Source organism: Diabrotica undecimpunctata, chromosome 1, assembly GCF_040954645.1.
Source record: "Diabrotica undecimpunctata isolate CICGRU chromosome 1, icDiaUnde3, whole genome shotgun sequence".
Classification (NCBI taxonomy): Eukaryota; Metazoa; Arthropoda; class Insecta; order Coleoptera; family Chrysomelidae; genus Diabrotica; species Diabrotica undecimpunctata.
In genome coordinates, this window is record NC_092803.1 from 169,352,038 (window position 1) to 169,367,615 (window position 15,578).

A 15,578-nucleotide genomic window follows, 5' to 3' on the forward strand; every position below is an offset into this window, starting at 1 on the left:
TAAAACCGTACAATTGCGAAATTTGTTTCAAATTATTTTCGCAAATGATCATGCAAAGCACTTCCTGAATAGGTAACCGTATCTTAATAGAAGAATGTTTTAGGTTCAATTACCAGAATTCTGAAATTAGCTGCGAAAAGTAGTTATAATCCAGATACAGTCGACTCGCGTTAATTCAAATCTGCGATAATTCGAACCTCTATAATTCAAAGTTATCACGAGTTCCCTACAAAATCTATTTATATTTCGAACTAAATCAATACATTTTTATATATATCAATCGGTTTTTATATGTATCAATACATTTTTATGCACTTGGTAATTCGAACGAAAAAATCATTGCTATACAAAACGACGCGTTAACTCGAACTCATCGGCGTCCAACACTCGACAATTCAAAGTTGCAGAGAGAAAGAGGCGGAAAGATTGTATGTATCAACGCGTCTTCGTTTTTATTATGATTAATTTGACACACATTTCTTACGAATTGGTTTGATTAGTTATAGTTACTGTTACGCTTTCGTTGGTATACAGATTAAAATTTTGTTAGTCATGAGCCCTAGAAAGTATAAATGTTTGACGATTGTTGATGTTACAAATTTCAAAAAGAGAAATGGAGTCTTGTTTAAAAAAAGTTTGTGGGGAAGATGAAAGTGTTGATGATGCAGTTTGCTTAGATTGGTACGGTAAGTTGAAGACCTTTTCTGAGTTTTTAATACTGATGAAACTGGCCTATTTTTCAAATGTTTACCGGACAAGACGCTTACTTTTAAAGATGAAAACATGGGGGAAAACATCGTAAAGAGAGGTTGACAGTTTTACTTGTAGTAAATATTGACGGATCGGAAAATTGTAAACCCTTAGTGATAGGAAAAGCAATGAAACCGCGATGTTTCAAAGGTGTGAAATCGTTTCCTACGAATTATCATGCTAACAAAAAGCTTGGATGACGACAGAACATTTTAACAATTGGTTTTTAACAGTTAATAGGGACATGAAACGGCAAAAGCGGAAAATTTTACTATTTTTAGACAATTGCACTGTCCACAACAGTCCTCCTACACTGTCCAACGTGGAACTCTACTTCTTTCCGCCAAATACAAATTGCAACCATTGGACCAAGGGATCATCCATAATTTTAAGACGTTCTATCGCAAAGAAATTGTAAGCTCGTTTTAGAATCTCTCAACAAGCAGCTAACTGCAAATATCACTGTTCTGACAGCTATTTTACTAATTGACAAGGCATGGAGAGGTGTAACACCCCTAACAATCCTCAACTGCTTCAAAAAATCCGGTTTCTTAAAAGAAGATCAGGAAAATCTTACAATACTTATGCTCTGCTTATACTCACAGCGGTGTGAGTTTTTCTGATTTTGTTTAAGTGTATAAAGATATAGCTGACTCAGGTTTATTAACCGATGGCGAAATTTTATCTGTGACAAATACGAATGAAAAAAGTATCGATGAAGATAAGTACGATACATCATAACCTTTGGCAGAGGTGTCAGTTAAGGAAGTAAGATTCTTATTCGATACCTTACAAATCTCCTGTCTACAAAACGAAAGTGATGAAAAAGCATTTTGGGTACTTTTTCTCTTTAAAAAAATTATTGAGCAGTCTGAGTAGCAGCAATATGCTTTGAAGCAAACCAGTACAATACAGTTCTTCGAAATATTGATTAATTCACATTATGAATACATGCACGTACGTACACGAATCTACCTCTAAACGTTTGTTATCGTTATTGAATAGCAGTTAATAAATAAGAATTGCAAAATATTGGCTAAAAATGAAAGCTGTCACACGGTGGCCGTGAGTCTTTGACTACAAAGAAGTAAGTAATTTGTTGTTCAATGATCACGTAAAGGCGTCTTTCGCTTTCTTTTACACTACAACAAGAGAATTGTGATCCATAATTAATCTCGTTTTTTAATAAAAAATTAATGAATATACAGTCCCAATATTCATGATTATTCTTCTATTTTCAATGAAAGTCTGTAACATTTAGTTGATTTGAGACTAGTAAGGAGAGGTGTTCCCAAGCTGAGAAAAAGACTATAAATAGTTTACTTAAGTAATAATGATTAATAAATAAGTTTTATTGGCCTGCATAAGCTTTTTATTTATTTCAGGTTCTTGATCTATATAGTGTTGTTGTTACGCTTGTCTTTAGATCTGGTTAGGTTAGGTTCTGGTTAAGGATCTGGTTTGTAATTTTATCTTATTTGTATTCCAAGTTTTTCCCATCAGCATTTTTTGTTCTGTCCTATCCTTTTTATGTAACGGACATATTCCCTTTAGCCACTCTTCTGATACCAATTTATTCTGACATATAAGTACTATTAGTTTATGGATTGCTGCAAAAAGTTGATCACCACCTTTTTTATACATTTCCGAACAGATTCAATAAAGTCCCATCGATTCCTGGGGCATTATTGTCTTTGAGTTTTAGGATGGCATTTGACACTTCTTCTCTTATTGGGTCTTCACTGTGTAGTTGACGTTGTAGATTTTTTTGATTGTCTTATGTTGTAACCTCCTTCAATACCGTTTATATTTAGATGTTCGCTGAAATGTTGTCCCCATCTATTAAGAACAGAGTTTTTATCATGTAGAATTTCACCGTTAGTGTCTTTACTAATTTTTAATCGTGGTTTAAATTCTTGACTATTATTTAAGGATTGGTAGCATTTCCTCGTTTCATTTTTATCGAATAAACTTTGTATCTAATTGAGAGTGTTCTGTTCGTATTCCCGCTTCTTACAACGATGAATACGTTTTTCATCTCTTCTAAGACGTCTATACTCTTCTTTTTTTCTCCGTGTTTGCAGATAATTATCTAACTTTTTATCAAAATTTTTTCAAAATTATTTGTGATGAGTGAATATTTCTCTATCCAGGACGTCCCACTCTATCACTATTCTATTTATCGGTATCGTTGCCATTTTGACGTCGATTGTGTCTGACGAATAGATTTTGCATTCAGATCCCAAGCAACGATTAGTCTTTTTTTTCCTGCTATTTCCTCCACCAGACTCTTATATTCTCGTAGTGTGATATTAGGTGAGATATAACGTCGCCACTGTTGTAAAAGTTCCGAGGTCCAAGATTAGGAATCCTTCTTTCCTCTGGCAAGTTTTCACTCCTAGCTCTCTGTTTCTAATATAAACTGCTACTTGCCTTTTATCAGTGATCCAGCCTCCTTGGACCGTAATCTTTTTATTTGGCTGGGACACTAGCAACAGGTCCGCTTTTAATTCCTCTCCCCTGATCTTGAGCATATTATGTCATTTCCTCTCCCATCTCCCTAAATTCACCTGCACTACTATCAACCTTTTAAATGCATCCCTGAATTTAAAGGGCCAATCTTCCTTCTACCGGCGTACTTGCGTCCCTTCTCCTGAAGTCTTTTTTGGCTACGAGCTTCTTGAACTCGGGACAATTTTCTGTAACTCAGGAGTCTGTCCTGTGGTCCTCGCTGCAGTTTCTGCAATTTGACGTATTGTTGCACTCCCTAGCACTGTACCTTCCAGTAGTCCAGGCATTTGTCTCTTAAAGTCCTTTCTTTGCATTTGTTCCTGGTATGCCTGAAGTCTAGACGCGAGTAGCAGCGTATTGGTCGATATCTGGGAGTCATTACCTTACAATTCACCAGTTCTATTAGGACCTTTCTCTGCCGCAACAATATGTCACCCGCTGTTCTACAAGCTTTGACTACTACCATATCTCCCCCAAACCGTCGCTCTTTTCTATTGCACATTTCAATTGATCCCACAGAGTTCGCCAGCGCACTTATGACTTTCCCATCTTCCAATGTTTGCTCGTCGTGTATTAGTACCAGGCATTCCTGAACTTTCGGGTTGACATCCAGCAATCTGCATCAACAGTTCCGTGATTTTGTCCGTAGATCCTATCAGCTCCAGACGTAGGTCCCTTTGTGCTGTCTTTCTCATCTTTCTGACGTCGACCTTGCTGTTTTTTACGTCTACTTTCTGTCTGACCTCTTTTACCATGTCCTCGTACATCTTTTCGCCCCCTTTGATGGTAATATTTCCTCTTTCTGCATTTCTTCTGAAATTTGGAACTACCAGTGTAATTTCCACTTCAGTAGGTACTCTGCAGGCTGTAATCCAACGCCTTTTTTAGTTCCACCCAGGCGTTGCTTTTTCTTACTGCACAGTAGAGATGTTGGGCTCCCTCTTTCCATTTATGGGCTCTACTAAATCCATTACACTTTTCAAGCTGTTTGAGCCTTTTTGCTCGATCGGGATAGTATAAGTGGCATTTATAATTTTTTGGCTACTTCCCTCATTTCCGAGGTAAACCAATTTAGGGCATAGTTTGTTTGATCCCTGCTTTGTTCTCTGACTAGTTTTTTTCAGTTCTGTGTAACTTTGTGCCCAGTCTGCGATGTAGTTGTCTGCTGGTTCACTTTTCCCTCTTTTATCCACGTAATTATCACATCTTTGTCTCCTGCTGGGACAATGTCCCTTCTTCTGCTGCTTTTGTTCTTTTAAAGCCATTCTTCGTCCATGTACTTCTTATATTCTCCTTCACTCATTCCTCTCTAAGCAAGCGGCAATCTCCCTCTACATTCTTTTTTTCTCCTTTCCATATTCTTTTCTATATTTTCTATTTCTGCATGTACACTCATGTCACTTTTCTCATCTGAAGTGCCTTTGACATATTGTGTAGGGCTGTCTATTGTGGTTTCCAATCAAGTTATATCATCCCCATCGAAGACACCTGAAAATCAAGGATACTCCCCACCAAGAACACCTGTAAAACCGATAATGACTATAAGTCAATAGTATCATCTGCGAATTCAAGTTCGTTTATCTCCTCTCACGAGTTTAAAGGATTTCCAAAAGCAGAAAAGCGAAAAGGTGACAAGGAAAACTAGAAAGAGTGCAATTTTAAGTAACACACCTGACATGGATAAGTTAAAACTACAAGCAGGACTTTGAAGGATAAATAATCGTACCAGTTTTAGTTTTTCAAAATAGAAGCGGTCTGGAGGTATTTAAAAAAAAAAAGAGTTCTAGCTCCCTTGGGAAGCATTTTCGGACTAGGTGAATTGGGTTAAATTGTCTTATAAGTTATTTGGGAAATCTATGGTTTTCGTCTGTCAGGAGTTTCTGGACTGTTTATTTATATATTATTTATTTTCCACTAAATCAATTTACAATAGTTTATACATACATCTATCATTATTTGACATTATATAATATGACATAGATATTACAAATAGTGTTGCCCAAATGCAAGAACAAGACGAGACAGACAGTCTTGGTCTTGCGCCAATACACCTGGTCTTGGTATTGCACTCTTGGTCTTGCAGTTACCCATTAGCCTATTGCTATTTATTAAACGTTACTGTAGATCTTAGAACAACGTAACAGAGTAAGTACATTTTAAGCTTAAATTAACATAGCCATAATAAAGACCAACCTAATTAATAAATGCCTAAACAACTGACACTGCGTGGGGTTTGAAGCCACGATCTAAGCGATCCGTGCCTATGCTCTAACTAACTCAGCTATCTACCATGCCCCACGGAAGTCAATCTGTTTCTTAACAAAAGTTTGCATTTACTAAGCTTAAATGTGCTAAAACATGGTTAAAACACAAAAAAAAACAAATTAATGACACAAGCATGCCTGTATTTTAAAGAACATTATCTGGCTAGAAAGGGATTGATGGACATGATGGGCAAAAAATCCACATACATGTATCAAGGGCACAGATTTGTTAGGTGATAGTGATAAGATAACAAACTATAATCCACTTATTAAAGCAAAATAAATGTTTTTACCATTCTTATCTCTACTTTTATATAAAACACTTACTTGAAAAAATAAAGAATAGGTAAAAAAACAATGATAATCAAAAGAAGTTATTTTAAATTAAGGAGATACCTACTTAATAAATACATTAATTTACCAAAATAAAGTAGTAGGTACATAATATATGTAATTGGTAATAAGGTAATAAGTATATTTTTTGAAATGTCCATTTTTCAAGCGGTTATTAAAAAGCTTGTGATATCTCCACCGAATTTTGATTTTTCAGGAAAAAATATTTGTAATTCCTTTTTGTGAAAAGATATTAGATGCTTCCTTAAACCTGACGTGTTTCTGTTGTTCATTTTCATTTCAACCTTTCTATGTAAGCACAATTTACACAAAACAATTTGGGATGCATGAATTATTTCGAAAAACTCATCAAATTTGCTTTTAGGTCTTTTAGATCTATAACTCCAACGCTCACTACTCCGACTAGAACTATTTGAATCTTTGTGCCTCATGTTAAATTGTAAACTTGTCACTCCGGGAACAAAAAGGATTAGATGAAAAACAATTATTACATTAGACTCAAAAGAAAGCTTAATTGGGAATGAAGTTAAGTGATGTCGAAAAAGTAACGACTATAGTACTAGTTACTTAATTACCAATTAATCCAATACCCTAAGTATCTAATAACAAACCGAGAATTATATATCGTTACTTCGTTATTCTAAATACTTCGGTATTTTCTTTACAGGGTAGGCGACATTATCTGTTATTAATTTGTCTCGTTACTTTTGAATATTAGCCGTGCTCTTTCAGCAAATTTTGTTTAACCGTATGATCTCATCGCACACTCAGCAGAAACAATTTATAGTCTTAGGCCGATAAGATTTGTTTATTTAGATTCCTCCTGACTAAATTATAATGGGAAAAAAATTGAATTATTAAGTGGGTGGCCGTAACAATTATATTTTTTATTAGCTTAGGGTGACATATTTAAAAAAATATCGATACGATATTACTGTCGGCGTCGCAATGCAAGAATATTTTTATGATTAAAGGGCGGCTATTCTCAAATATGGACAATTAATTTCGGAGCGAAGAAGTCGTCTGCTGGAAAAGAATGTACAAAATATTTTATTTTTACATTGTAATTATGACCTCTGATCATGTGTCAAATGAGTTTTTTAATGAATATTTTGATTCGGTATGTATGTTTATGGTATTGTTTGTAATGCGCATAAGTCCAGTTTTTTAAATTTTCATTACATATTTTTTGCGTCTCATAGAGTCTTTAAGCATATACCCGAACTACTATACTCGCTAAAACCACACTCAGTCCTAACTGCAAGACGCAAGAGTCTCGCAGGCTTAGTCTTGTTCTTGCTTAAATCTTGCACGACTGGTCTTGGTCTTGCTAAAATTAGGCGGTCTTGGTCTTAAAACGCAAGAACAAGACCAAGACCGATTTTGGGCAACACTAATTACAAAATATCTTTCGGGCTATTGCCTACCTGACTCCACTTCGGATATTGAAAGTTCTGAACTCCATATGTCACAAACACTCAGTGTAAATTTTGATTTATATAATACTACACCAATCTCCAAATTTCTTCTTTAGGTGCCGTCTCAAATATAGGTTGGCGATGACTTAATTAGATCAAATTTCGGGTGATGAAAAACTGTCTCATTTTTAGAAATGGGTTTATGGCCAGTTTTATTCTACATTTGACTTTTTGTTCTGAACCTAAGGTTTCATTTATACAGTAGCGTAGATCATTTGTCATTTACTAATATGTTTCTGTTTAGAGTACTCACGTTGCAAATCATAGACTACGTCAAATTATTTAAAAGAAATTTCTTCAGTGTGTAATCTCATTTAAAGTTTCATATTAAATACTTAGTTACTTGTTTTTCTTTACTGTCCACTTGACGTTTTTTCAACTGATCTTCTCGACTTAAATTCTTAAAACAAATTTCACACTTACAAGATTTTTCTCCAGAGTGCACTCTCAAATGTATTTTCAAATGTTCTGCTCGACTAAATTGCTTAAAACAAATTTCACACTTGTAAGATTTTTCTCCAGTGTGCACTCTCAAATGTGTTTTCAAATTACCTGCTTGACTAAATTGCTTAAAACAAATTTCACACTTGTAAGATTTTTCTCCAGTGTGCACTCTCAAATGTGTTTTCAAATTACTTGCTTGACCAAATTGCTTAAAACAAATATCACACTTGTAAGATTTTTTTCCAGTGTGCACTCTCAAATGTGTGTTTAAATCATCTGCTTGACTAAATTGCTTAAAACAAATTTCACACTTGTAAGATTTTTCTCCAGTGTGCACTCTCAAATGTGTTTTCAAATTACCTGATTGACTAAATTGCTTAAGACAAATTTCACACTTGTAAGATTTTTCTCCAGTGTGCACTCTCAAATGTGTTTTCAAATTATCTGCTCGACTAAATTGCTTAAAACAAATTTCACACTTGTAAGAATTTTCTCCAGTGTGCACTCTCAAATGTGTTTTCAAATCATCTGCTCGACTAAATTGCTTACAACAAATATCACACTCATAAGGTTTTTCGCCAGTCGCAACTTTCATATTTTTATTTAATGTTTTTCGTTTGGAGTGTTGACTTGTATAATTTTCTTCAATATATGAATCTTCAATTAGTGTCTCCATAATTTCCATTTTGTGTTCATCTTGGAGATAACCTAAAATACAAACCAACTATAAATACAGTGAGTGATCAAATTATTATGATCAGTCACAAAAGTTTAAGTTTTTCAAATTTGTTTAAAAATTTTATAATAAAGTCATATGCTGCTATATGATTAAGGTATTCCAATATATTTTGTCACTAATAACCTTACTTTTTTGACGTTTACAACTCTGTCATTGTGGTGAATTTGCGCTTGGAGTTTACCAAGGTTCGTAGACTTACTACGGTTGCCTCTTCCGCCTAACCAATGAACATTAAGCCCGAAACTGTACTCTCGTGACGTAATTCTTCCCCTTCAACCAATCACCACCTGTACTCAAGCATCCGCACCCCAGTCGGAAGAGGCAACCGTAGTAAGTCTATGAACCGTGGTAAACTCCAAGCGCAAATTTGTATGTTTTTGTATTGTTTTTGAAAGATTAATAACGTTTTATCTTGTAGTATGTTTTATTAATGTATTAGTGGTGATTGTGAGTGAAAAAAACTACCAGTTTTAATTCTAAAGACATTTTCAAAACATTTCGATTTTTGAGAAGAAAATCATAATGGGTAAGGCTAAAGACGTCCCTGTATGTAAAATGGTGGAGATAAAGACACTTTTATTGAATATAAAGCTTTCCCAATGTCAAATAGCTCAACAATGTCAAGTAGCGCAAGCAACAGTGAGGAATATCAAGAAAAAAATTGATACATAACAACAACAACCTATAAATACAAATACATTTTGCTGAATTTTTAAATCAAAATCCCATTCTTTGTCTATATCATACATTGATTTGTTATATATTTTCCATTTCAGTTCTTCAAAACTATATTTATAATAAAAAATTTTCCAATGAAAATAGTTAAACCAATTGTAAATATTTTACATTATAATTATTATAAAGAGTAATGTTTTTCTCTGTATGAAAATTAAATAATCTTTTTAAGCAGATACTAATAGTGTATGCAAGATATGCGTTATAGTTCTGATGGTAAGATAGGCAAGCATGGGCAGTTTTAAGTTCATTCTTGTTGAAATTCTAAACCACATGAAACAGTGTTCGAAGTTTGAGGTTATTTTTCATGGTAAAAATGTTTTGTACAGCGAGAAAAAATTGAAATTCATTATATTATGATATTAGGTATCTTCTCAGATGAGTACTAAAAATTATGAATGTTGAAAGTCTCTCGAAAACCACAAAAAGAGCTTGTCCTCTATATGGTACACTATGAAGTTATGGACTAATTTTTTTGTAGATATGGATCCGAAACTCTTTTATGGTACAATGAGTGCAGTTTGAATACCAGATAGCACCAATAGTGAAGAATCAGATCTCTGTGATAAAGATGGCACAAATGAGATTATATTGTGTCAAGATAGTGACAATAAGAAGCATGAAGATTTACCAAGCAATTTCAAGGAAACTGTCATTCCTACCACATCCTCAGACTCCTCATATGATAATACAGCTTTTTCTTAAAGACTGTGATATAGAACTATAAGAAATCTCATAATTGGGTGAAAAGTAATCTGAGAAGATCAAAATATGATACAAAATTTACTGGTACTGAAAATTTACCTTCCTCGATTTTACAATTAGAAACTCCAGTCCAATTTTTTAATTTTCTCTTTCCTGATAATCTTATAGATCATATCAAACAACAATCAGATTGATAGCCATGCAATAACATTCAGATAAATCAGCTCATATAAAAAAATATAAAATAGAACAATTTATAGGAATTACTATTTACATGTTGATAATTCAACTTCCATCAACAAGACACTACTGGAATGCCAATATTGGTCACCACCCAGTTAGCGATTTGATGGGCTGTAACAAATTAGAAGAAATAAGTGAAGCAGAATTCATTGATATAAATTTCATCTCCACAAACATAGTTCCGTCTTACTACTCTAGTACCAATATTTTCATTATTTATCTCACCTGAGATATCTTCATTCTTCAAGTCTCCCAGATCAAGGAAGGTGGATAGCTGATTCCCTATATATCTTGGCTCTTCTTCAAAAAAATCTTCCTTAATTTCAGCTTTTACTGTCCTATCTTAAAAAAAATGAATTACATCAAAGTGTTTAGTATAAATGTCGGGTGCACTAAACTAATCATTGTCCTAATTATATTATTATTAGGGTTTAAGTCTAGAGAATGTTTTGATGAAGTTTATTATCTTACTTGCGTTATATTCATCTGGTTCATTCTTTAAGTCTATCAGATCAAGAGAAGTGGATGCATGACTATCTGTATATCCTGGGCCACTTTTACCAAACTCTTTCTTAATTTCAGCTCTTACTGTCCTAGCTAATAAAAAATAAGAATTACATCTCATTGTTTAGTACTAATTATTATTACTTGTCTTACTTGAATTACCTGCTGGTTCATTATTTAAGTCCCCAAGACCAGTTGATGTGAATAGTTGATTCTCTATGTGTCTTTGGTCACATTTAACAGACTCTTCCTTAATTTCAATGTTAGGTTCCATAGCTAAAAAATAAACCGAACACAAAGTCGATACTTAAATTGATATTGTATATTATACCAAAGAATATAGACGCTTATATATTCTTTGATTATACTCTGTACAACCACATTCACATACAACAAACAAAAACAAAATAGTTCAACGTGAAGATTGCCTCAGCTACCCAACAACAAGCTTCGTATGAATGGAATGTATGACGTATGAATCTTCAGATTTTCACGATAGGGCGCATTCGAATGAAAAATAATCGGTAATCCGATTATTTGAAATGATTTGAAATAAAATAACCTGATCATTCGGTTATTGAATCGGAATTCGAATGATAATCGGTTTTCGGTATAATCTATAACTTTGGGGGTATTCAGTTAAAATCTAACAACGTAACCACAGCGCCTAACCTAACAAATCTCTAAATCGTTTCCTTTACAATAAAAATAAATGGACATTCGGGTTCAAAATGATCATTCGCATGCTTGTCACCACAATCGCCAGCTCGGAACCTGTGACGGATCTCGGTCACTCTCGGTATAATACGAATGATCATCATTCGAATTTTAATCCGATTATGTATATCATTCGGATACAGAGAATCCGATTTTTAAAATCATGCGATTTTAAAACATATACGTGTACAGTCAAACTATAGTCGGTTCGCTATATTTACGCTGGTTTCGGATTAACAAAATTATGCTAATGACTCATTGATAACCAGTTGCAGTAAACGACTTCCCAGAAAATTAGGTAAAAACTGCATTAATGGTCATATTTTAAAATACATTAAAATAACATTAGGGTAGGTATAAATTTGTTACAATATTGCAGTTGAATTGATTCTTTGCCAGTGTTGACATTGTATGTTTGGTGGAAATATTTAAAAATGCCTAGACGTGTGTTAGATGTAGATAGTCTAATTTGTAGTGTACATAAATAAGTATTTTACGGATGAAAAAGAAAATGGCGGTCCTTTAAAATCGGTAATGTCTGTTCAACAACGCGTATGTGATGCTCTAGGAATTATTGAAACCAAACTAAGAGGAGTATTACAAAATCGCAATAATGAACGACCGAAAGAAGATCACCGAAAAACTCGCCTATCATTGAAAACGAAAGATATTCCAGATGGAAAAAAATTTGAAATTCGTGATGCCATTTATTGAATGCGAGCCAACAAGGAACATGTGACCTTAAATACAATTCTCTCGGAATTAAAAGATAGAAAATTTGACGAAATTGGCAGAACAAGTCTATGGCAAGTGATACATAATTTGGGTTTCAAATTTCAAAAGGAGGATAACAGAAAAGCCCTTTGTGAAAGAAGTTCTGTTTTGCATAAAAGAATTCTTTTCTAAGAAAATATTCTAAATTAAAAGAAGAAAGGGCAAATTTTATATATTTAGACGAAACATGGATATTTTCTAGGTGTGCAACCAAGAGAATATGGCAAGATGATAACGTAAAGTCTATCAAACATACTGATGGAGAAGGGAAGCGACCCATAATTTTACATGCAGGAGGAAAATCGGGTTTTACAGAAGGTGCTGATTTAATATTTTCATCTAAATCAAAATCAAGTGACTATCACGATAATATGAACACAGAAATGTTTCTAAAATGGTTACATGAAAAACTTCTCCCAGGTTTAAGTGAGCCCAGCGTAATTATTTTAGACAATGCACCTTACCATTCTGAAGTATTAAACAAAAGTCCAACGAATTCTTGGACTGTTAATAAAATTAAAGAATGGTTGACAAAGGAACATATACCATTTACACAACATATTTTAAAATCAGAATTATTACGCTTGGCAAATATCCACGCAAAACCAAAAACCTTTGTTGTGGATAAGATTATTTAAAGTTACGGTCATCAAGTTTTACGTCTGCCACCGTATCATTGCCAGTTTAATCCCATCGAATATATATGGGGAATAGCAAAACAATATTATGACAACCATATTGGGCCTAACGGTTATAGCGACGACGCAGTTCGGGAAACTTGGCGAAAGGCACTTTCAATTGTAACTCCAGAAGTGTAGTGCAACTGTATATTCAAGTGCGAGAAACTAATAGAAGATTGGTGGACTCGTGAAAATAAAATAAACGAAATAAGTCCAATCATAATAACAATTAATGGTGATGACAGTGATGATGATGACGATTATGATATTTTTGATGATAATGACTGATTTTCATTTTTGTTGTCAAGTTAAATTTTTTTATTTTTCATTAGAAATTCTCTCCATGGACAAATATATATAGACCATATTTTCTGTGTGAAGTGTAATATAAAATTGTTATTAGGTTTATATTAGCCACATTAGACTCCATTAATGAAGTAATTCTCCTTATTATACTGTCAATTATATAAAAGATTTTCCATTATTATTTAATTAAAAAAAGTTATGGATTATTTTTCATTTCATTTGACCAGCTGATATTTCCCCAAAGAGCAGGTAATTAAAACTGGGTACTTACAATAAAATTTTTAATCCGAAACCCCCGTAAATATAGCGAACCGACTATATAAATCCATTATGATACTAACATATTTCATTATCATTATATTCCATTAAGTGTGTTTGTCGTTTTTTTTATTGTTAATATTAAATATATATATATATATATATATATATATATATATATATATATATATATATATATATATATATATATATATATATATATATATATATATATATATATGTTTGTAATGTTTAAATTCGCCAAAAATTTTATATGTATGTATTGTCACTATTCCTTTGACTTGTCAAAAACAAAACTATTTTTATATATGTATATTAATTAAATAAATTCTATTCTATTCTATTCCCCAAAACTTATATACCAAAACTTATGAATTATTAAACTACCTAAAAAAAGTCAAAAAGTTGGTATTGATCAAAGACGTTTGAGCCTTTGGAAGTGGAGTCCGAAGTGGATATTGGGGTCTTTAAACACGCGCGATCAAATCATGTATTATAACTACAACAAAATTTAGAGCTAATAGCTAAGAGCTAATAATGTAAAATAGTTGATTCATCGAGCAAAAAGACAGAAGAGGGAATGTAAACGTAGTGGGGCAAAAATATTGTTAGAAACATACAACACAAAAAATTCCTACCTGTCCCTATTAATAGCTTAAAGAAACTTAACTTTACAGACTTTTTTATTGAAAAAAAAAAGAATAATCATGAATAATTTGAGTGGTTGAGCTCACGGTTCGTAGCATCGAGCAAAAAGACAAAAGAGGGAATGTAAAGGTAGTGGGGGCAAAAATATTGTTAGACAGGAAGTGCCATTTTGAGAGGTCACATTAAACAAGGAAAGAGAGTCTCTTTTCTTGTTTAAGAAATCAAATTTAGTTGTGTTGTTATTGTTTGTCCCAACTGTCACACGAAAGCTTATTTATATTGAGGTTTGTTAACAATTGTGTCACATTTTAGACTATTATCGTTATTATTTAATTAAAACTTTCTCGTCTAAGACACATTCTGAAAAATATTGTATAGCTACTGTTTTATGACCTTATAAAAACAATGAAATATTTTCCTAATTAAAACAATCATATTAAAATTTTCAAACTTTGTACTAATTCCATTAGATAAATTAGAAACCCCTACACCACTGTATGATTCTTGTGAAGTGTCGTAAAATTTATGGCGCTTTTGCATTTCCGGATATGTCCGCCATATTAAGAGGCCACTTTTATGAATTTTCTTCTCCTTTTCATAACGATTAGATTCCCTCTTTTTGTCTTTTTGCTCGATGAGTTAAATACACTCCAATTAGTCATGCTTATTCTTCTTTTTTCAATAAAGGAAGTCTGTAAAATTAAATTTATTTGATCTATTGGGTAGGAATTTTTGTGTTGTATGTTTCCGGTAATGAATCTGGTAATGAATGAGTCAAAAATATCCCCAAACTGAGAGAAAGGACTATAAATAAGTATTTTAATTTGTTTTAATTGAAAGTCGTTTAGTTGATCGAATGAATTTATTATAGTTTAGTTGATCGTTTTAACATTATTAATTTCATTTCAAGCGATATTTTGGAATATCTGGGATATTTCATATTATTTAGATACTACCAAACTTAGGTATAGTGTACTTCAGTCAATAGATATTGAGTTGTCAAAATTGTTTTTATTTTTCTGAAATGAAAAACTATATATTCTAGTTTTTTTAGGCTTTCTTCAAGAGAAAAACATATTTGAAACTATGAAAACAATACTTGTACATTCATGTAATAAAGAACAACCTATGCGTCTACCTATTGAAGAAGAAAACAGTAAATTGTAAAATATGTTTTAAGCACCTTGCTCATAGAAGTTCAATAAATAAACACATGATACTTCACACAGAAGAAAAGCCTTAAAAGTGCGAAATTTGTTTTAAGCAGTATACTGATAAAAGAAATTTGGATAACTTTACGAAACTTCACACTGGCGAAAAACCTTACAAGTGCAAAATTTGTTTTAAGACGTTTATTAAATCAATAAATTTAAAACTGCATATGAGATTGCACACTGGAAAAAAACCTTACATTTGCGAAATTTATTTAAAGCAGTTTGCTCATAAA

At 32.8% G+C, this 15,578-nt stretch overlaps 1 protein-coding gene across 2 annotated transcripts; it reads right to left on the reverse strand.

Annotated features, from left to right (window-relative positions):
• Positions 1–5,169: 5,169 nt before the first annotated feature.
• Positions 5,170–11,170, reverse strand: LOC140432549 (uncharacterized). 2 transcript variants are annotated; one of them, XM_072520514.1, is made up of 4 exons: positions 10,890–11,170; positions 10,695–10,820; positions 10,449–10,565; positions 5,170–8,509 (listed from the first exon to the last, which is right to left on the reverse strand). In XM_072520514.1, the coding sequence occupies exons 1-4, from the start codon at positions 10,999–11,001 to the stop codon at positions 7,680–7,682; spliced, it is 1,185 nt and encodes a 394-aa protein (XP_072376615.1). In that variant the 5' UTR covers positions 11,002–11,170; the 3' UTR covers positions 5,170–7,679. The 2 variants fall into 2 exon arrangements, with proteins under 2 accessions (XP_072376615.1, XP_072376614.1); XM_072520513.1 differs by having other exon boundaries at positions 10,881–11,170.
• Positions 11,171–15,578: the final 4,408 nt, after the last annotated feature.

What these genes read in the sequence shown, in the direction of transcription:
- LOC140432549 (XM_072520513.1), bottom strand. Translation starts at nt 11,001, where the DNA reads ATGGAACCTAACATTGAAATTAAGGAAGAGTCTGTTAAATGTGACCAA. An exon ending in ACCAGATGAATATAACGCAA is followed by an intron (nt 10,566 to 10,694) that starts GTAAGATAATAA and finishes ATTTTTTTTAAG; the next exon opens with ATAGGACAGTAAAAGCTGAA. An exon ending in GAAGAATGAAGATATCTCAG is followed by an intron (nt 8,510 to 10,448) that starts GTGAGATAAATA and finishes TTTGTATTTTAG; the next exon opens with GTTATCTCCAAGATGAACAC.